This window comes from Ambystoma mexicanum, chromosome 3q, assembly GCF_040938575.1.
Source record: "Ambystoma mexicanum isolate Mex_15411 chromosome 3q, UKY_AmexF1_1, whole genome shotgun sequence".
In the NCBI taxonomy this organism is placed as follows: domain Eukaryota; kingdom Metazoa; phylum Chordata; class Amphibia; order Caudata; family Ambystomatidae; genus Ambystoma; species Ambystoma mexicanum.
The window spans coordinates 397,656,770-397,662,769 of NC_090926.1; the positions used below are offsets into that span (position 1 = coordinate 397,656,770).

General features: G+C 46.9%; 1 protein-coding gene across 4 annotated transcripts in view; it reads left to right on the forward strand.

Moving 5' to 3' along the window:
- LOC138582628 (zinc-binding protein A33-like) overlaps nt 1–5,340 on the forward strand; it is a 113,594-nt gene extending 108,254 nt beyond the window's left edge. For 3 of the 4 annotated variants that reach the window (XM_069654079.1, XM_069654080.1, XM_069654081.1), the window contains one exon: nt 172–5,340. In XM_069654079.1, coding sequence (XP_069510180.1) covers nt 172–716 — 545 coding nt within the window. In that variant the 3' untranslated portion in view covers nt 717–5,340. The remainder of the gene's footprint in view (nt 1–171) is intronic. The other variant, XM_069654082.1, reaches the window with a different exon arrangement.
- Nucleotides 5,341–6,000: the final 660 nt, after the last annotated feature.

The following is a 6,000-nucleotide window of genomic DNA, read 5'->3' on the forward strand; positions in this document are numbered from 1 at the left end:
GTGTTCAGTGTCTGTTCCACCCCCAGGCGCTGTACCCGAACAAGTTGGGAATGCACACCACTTGAACAATAGAGCAGGACATAAATGTCCACCAGAATGTTCTAAAAATAAAATCTCACTTTTTCTCAGTGCAGTTGCTTTTCTCATTGCAGTTGCTCTTTCTCTTTACAGCTCCAGCCCCGCTGACCTTTGACAAAGAAACCGCGCACCCTAACCTCATCTTCTCGGCTGACTTGAGACAGGTGACGGAGGTCCCCAAACCGCATGTTGCCGAGGTTGGCCCAAAGTGTTTCCAGCAATGTGTGAACGTGTTGGCCTCTGAGAGCTTTAGGAGCGGTTGCCATTACTGGGAGGTCTGGGTGGGAAGCAAGACCAAGTGGGACCTGGGCGTTGCTGCTGACTATGTGGACCGGACGACCAAGGTCAAGCTGTGCCCCGAGAATGGCTACTGGGCACTCCGTCTGAGGAACAGTACACAGTACTGGGCTGCCACCAATCCCTGGACGAAGGTCCTGCTTAAGAAATGCCCAAGGAAAGTGGGCATTTACCTGTCTTGTGAGGAGGGACGGGTGGGTTTTTATGATGCAGAGGATATGACGCATCTCTTTACCTTCCAAAATGCTCAAGCTGACCGGTTCTTCCCCTTCTTCAGCACATGCTTCAGCGATGGACAACTGAACCGGGAACCCATGAGAATCTGCCACGTGAATCTTTAGTACAGAGGGGATTTGTGGAGGTGTGCCCCACTGAAGAACACAGGGGGAGCCAGTCTCCTGCTTAAGAGCTAACTGCATTGGTTGAGGTCCATGGCTGCCATGCTGGTGCAGAACGGCTACATCTTGCCGGAGGGTGGAGATGATACCCTTATCCGTAGGGGGCAGAGCTTAGGGGCTTCTGTAATTAGATTCACTTTAGTACCTTCTCCTAAAATGCTGCAAATAATGTGGAAAATGTGTACTCGGCTGTTCATATCATGTAAGTGTTAGATGATGTAGGAGTGGGGACCCTTCTTGCTTACCGTACAATGCCATGCATGGGTTCTGAAACATTACAGCAGTTAGGGTTGCTCCCTTCAGCCGCAGCCAATGATTGACCATCAACAGTCGCATCCCCATCACCCCATCAGTTTAAGCTCAAGCTCTTCATAGTCTTCCTTTTCTATGTTGGTAATTTTGCTTACAATCATTAGATTTGGCGAATGTTTCAGTTATAGGAAATGGCCATGTAGAGGCACCTGGTCACCATAATATACTGGACTGTATGTTAGGTTCCTGATTATCAATGACTTTATACATCCTCTTTCAGACAACTTTATATCGAAGTGTTTTGGATCACAAGCCAATCAACACCACCTCTTTTCCCCAGACAAGGCCGTTCCCCAGACAAGGCCGTAAGCAGGAACCCTTTGGACGAACATCTGGACTTCGCCTTGATTGATGCTGCCTCCCAGGAGAACAGTTTTGGAAGCAAATGAACACTTTTCAATGAGGTTCAGCATTCTATAATAATGTTAGTCATATGTTGCTCATCAATGCTACTGGGACATTTAAGCGCTGTAAAATCAGACGTGACTGCGTCCTAGTTATAACGCAACTAATTTGCACCTACCATGATGTGAAATCTGTACTAAACATTGTAAACTTTGTGTCCTGGCAAGGCTCAGAGAGACCAAGAGCCACAGTCTCTATGGTTGATCTCCGTTTGGCTGATCCTTGCACGACCATCTAGCACAGCAAGCTCTGTTGAAGTCTACTCTGCAACATCCAGAAGCACAAGATATCTGATGTAGCGCCATTACGGGTTCATCCATTTTGTTGTTACTTGCTGTACTGTTTCACAGACCACCTAATGCCTATTTGAACAAAATTACCACTGTGTGCTTTTGTTGTTATTTGAATAGAACGGGCAATGTACATTCTCGTTAAAGAAATTTGCGATGATGCAGCGTTGCTCAATCAAGATAGCCGCTCATGTGCTTTGTTTGTAGTCTCCATGACATGACGCAATGGGTGCCTTAAGATTTTTATAGATGTTTGGAAAGCCTCCAGGCTGCTATTTTGTCAGTCTGTGGCTTAAAACACAAAATATCGGAATAAATAAATGCAGTGCTACAATATCTGAGTGGGTAAAGTAGGAAATCCAAAATGGCCACTTGTGATCATTGTGGCGATTCCACGTGGGACACGTTTTCTGGATCAGGGAGTATGAAAGTGACACAGGATTATTCAATGGCAATGTGATTGAGCCCCACTTTACCATGGATACGCTAGTAAATGATCACGGAGGTCATTCCAGTACATGGTTTTTGTGTAGGGAGGAGCATTTATTCTAACCCTGGAAAAAGCGAGACTTCTGTCGGTGATACAAACCTATTTCGCACATTGATTTATGGATTTCCAAAATGTTTGTCTTCTCCTTGGTCATGACTCTGGGAGGGAGTGTTGCTAGTAGACAAACTGTTCGCACCAGACCGACTGCCAATCCAATGTAAATAATAGGAACACCATGGACATCCAGTGAGCGCGGGGCGTTCAGCAGATAGATATTGCGTTGGAGAGAAGACCTGGTGTCCCTGGACAGTCACAGATGAGCCTTGTCCTAAATTTCGGTCTTCTCTTTCAATTAGCTAAATGTAGATGATTCAATTTTTGGAGGTCATTGGGCCTTTGGGGGTGCTTGCTCCAGTTCTGCAAGGCAATTGAACAAACGCAAAGCATACTTTTTGTACAAATCGCCCTACAATCCTTGTGCCATAAGGAAGTGAAGTGTCAATGCTTACCCTCTCCCGGAATGGGTGGGAAGTTGCTAAAGTGGGGGATTAGAACTTCTCCCTGAGTGGGTGATGCTTTTTGAAAGCTTGCTTTGGAGTCATTGTGCCTAGAGAGGTCCGATAATACTGCCAGGTAAAAGAGGGATTGTTCTTGGGCAGGTCATGCGAAACATGAAACCGCTTTCGGATCTAGTCGCCTGAATATCACTGCGGATAAGGACGTGCTGGTACACGTCCTTCAGCGCTGTGGTAACTCCCAGTCCACACATCCTGTTCGCCAAACACTGGGCCTACTGCACTGCCCAGGAAACTGAGGGGTGCATGGGGTGTGCCTGGGAGGAACGCCTAGCAACTAAACTCTGCTTCAGTATCCATTAAAAAGTAGAATGATCAGACTTTTCTGTGATTTCTCCTTCTCCCAAGAGAATGGTGAGCCAACAGTGATGGGCACGATGAAGGCTCAGCAGGCAGAATGGGACTATGACGGGACAGAGAAAAATATGGCTTTCTTCAATCCTGCTCAGCGAATAAAGACCATAGACTAAGGCCAGACCTTAACCAGAACGCTGTGTGGTGAAAAGATTTACTAGCAGGTGCCGGGAGATGCTCTCTACAAACACTCCATCTAGTACAGGAAGCACCGAAGGGTATATATCCTCTTTCCCTGAGCTTGTCGAAGCTGCTGTGTCAACCAAGGAGTATTACCTCGGATGTTTCCAGTTATTGGAACTTTCCAGCATAACGGTTTCCTGCCTTGGGTTTCAGTTGGAAAGCATGTGGTGGAATATTCAGATATGAGACTGGGCAGACTTTTTTCTGCCGTGTTGGAGTGAGGGGGTGGCGGGATCAGAGGGGGGGTTGTCACCGTTTGAAAACCAGAACATTCTATTTCAGTTTGTATTACTATTTCAAGCTGGAAATTTGTCTGGCTGCAGAAAAAAATTGCAATAATTGTGTTGCATGGATTGCTGATGGTGGGAAGCTACCAGATGTGTTCCCTTGAGAAGCCATCTTGTTCGCACAAAAAAACACAATGAAAATTAGCAAACCTCTAAAAAAAAACCTTGCTCTTCTGAGCATTCGTGCAAATTCGGTGCCACATGTCTTGGGCCACGACGCTGCTTATTAACGAATTATGTGTTTTAAATAAAGGATAGCATTCTATTTTCCAGCGGGGTCGCAGCTGATGCACTGTGGAAGGAGAGGCAGGTGCACAGAAAGGCAGGCGTACACTTCCTGTGGTGCACAGGAAGTAATATGTTTAGCAGGAAACTGTGGCATTCTGCCTGCAACTATGTTCCTGTTATGGAGTGATGGGCTTGTTTCGACTTTTTTTTTTGGTCCCTGTTCAGGGGAATTATTCTTTGCTTTTAGCTTTTGAATGATGGTGTCGGTTGAACGTGATTTTTAGTGCAGCACTCGACGTTAGACTGCTGTTTTAGTGCTGAGAAGGCGGTTATTTTTTGGGCAGTGCACTTCTGGATCTTGGAAGTAGAGTTTGACCATGTGTGAGAAATGCCTGAACAGACCTTGGGTTGCATAGTTGGTAATCCCTTGGTGCTCTGTGCAGGTGCTTCTCCTCGTATCCCCAACTGCAATGCTCTTCCTTTCTGCAAAGGCGCTGATAGCTGTGCAGCCATCACTGTTCCAATTGACTACAATTCCCAAAGAAAAGAATGCCACTTGATTGAACAGAAATTACAGCGGGGATTTATTTTTTGACTGAGTTGTAGCTCCATGGGCATCACATGGTGGTCTTGTTTGTAAACATTTTAAAGGGGAAATTCTTTGATTTGCCGAAGTCAAAACCTCCCTGGGATTGTAGCTTCGAAGTCGGCAATACAGCATTATAAAGACGTTGGCTTGGGTCAATCGTTGCCATACTTGTCATGCCATCTGCAGCGTGGAATTAAGGGAATCCTCCTAAACTGAGTGGGGTGGGGGGGGGCTTGACAGTGCAACATATAATGGTCCTCTGAGCTGAAGATGCCCTGATGGTGGTGGCAGAGAGGTGAAAGTGGCTGGCAAACTCCCCAAAAGGGGCATGCTATACCCAGTAGAGAATAGCCAGTCTTTCATCCACCCATCACAACCATCTTTTTATGTAGCTCTATGGGTTCCTATTGGCCAAATATGTGCCTTTCTGGGCCTGTGGAGAAGACCTTGCACAACTGTGTAGGATGGTTTCTCTACTAAGAATTAATTCTATTGCAGGGGCCACCGAGGGATGACTGATTTCATATATACCTGTTAACTCTGGATAGGTTAGGACATGAAAAGTTGCACCTTCGTGCACCAGCGGGATATGTCTTGCCTGATCTGAGGCGGGGCTTAAGATCCTTGCCCAAGCATCATCAGAACACCAAGAAGAGCTGGCACTGCACCAACTTTCAGGAGGATCGGAATTAGACCTTTTTGGTCTCAAACGTTTTCTGTGAACCTCCAAAAAGAGACCTCGTCAATGTTCTCGTGCTCACTTCTGTATTGTCTGTCTCACCTACTGCCTGTACTCTTAAATCAGTTTGTCTTTATTTTTCCAAAATAAATGAAATATTTTACCTCTTTAGAAAGTGCCATCGTCTTGGTATTTTTGTGCTTAAAATGTAAGCTCTGTTACCTTATATCTGACTGAACATAATGTGCTAAATTGTTACAATTCATGAGCTTTCATGCTTGATGGACATCTTTATCCGATGATAGCAGCAGAGTGGAAAAGATGTATCTTGGGACTGCTGTTGCTACCACTTTTAGTTTTGGTACATAGGCATAACCTAACGGGGCAAAAATATTGGTATAGTGGGCTGATCAGAGGCAAGAGCAGAGGAACACACCAGAGTCAGTTTTTGGAAGTAAAGGGACACCTCCTGGTCCCGCCCATGACCCCTACCGGCCCAGACCCCCCCCTCGTGAGAGGCTGCCTGCCTTCACCACCGGCCAATCCGGGGCCCCACAAAGAGCCAAATCACCATCCTCCTGGGCCTCAACCCCCCCCCCCCCCCCAAACCTAGAAACAGCAGGCTTTGGCTTGTGCGATGAGGAGCGGGACCGGCGGCAGGGTTCCCAAGGAGAAGGCAGTCAAGGCGGTCTATGGCCTCGCCCTTCTCGGGCCACCCTTAAATTGGTGGTTACTCGCGCCACCAATCCACTCCCTGCCAAAATCAGTCCACGACCCCTAGGGCCACGCTCTCCCCGGTTGCGTGCCCAGCTGTCGAGGTCCTGGCATCATGACG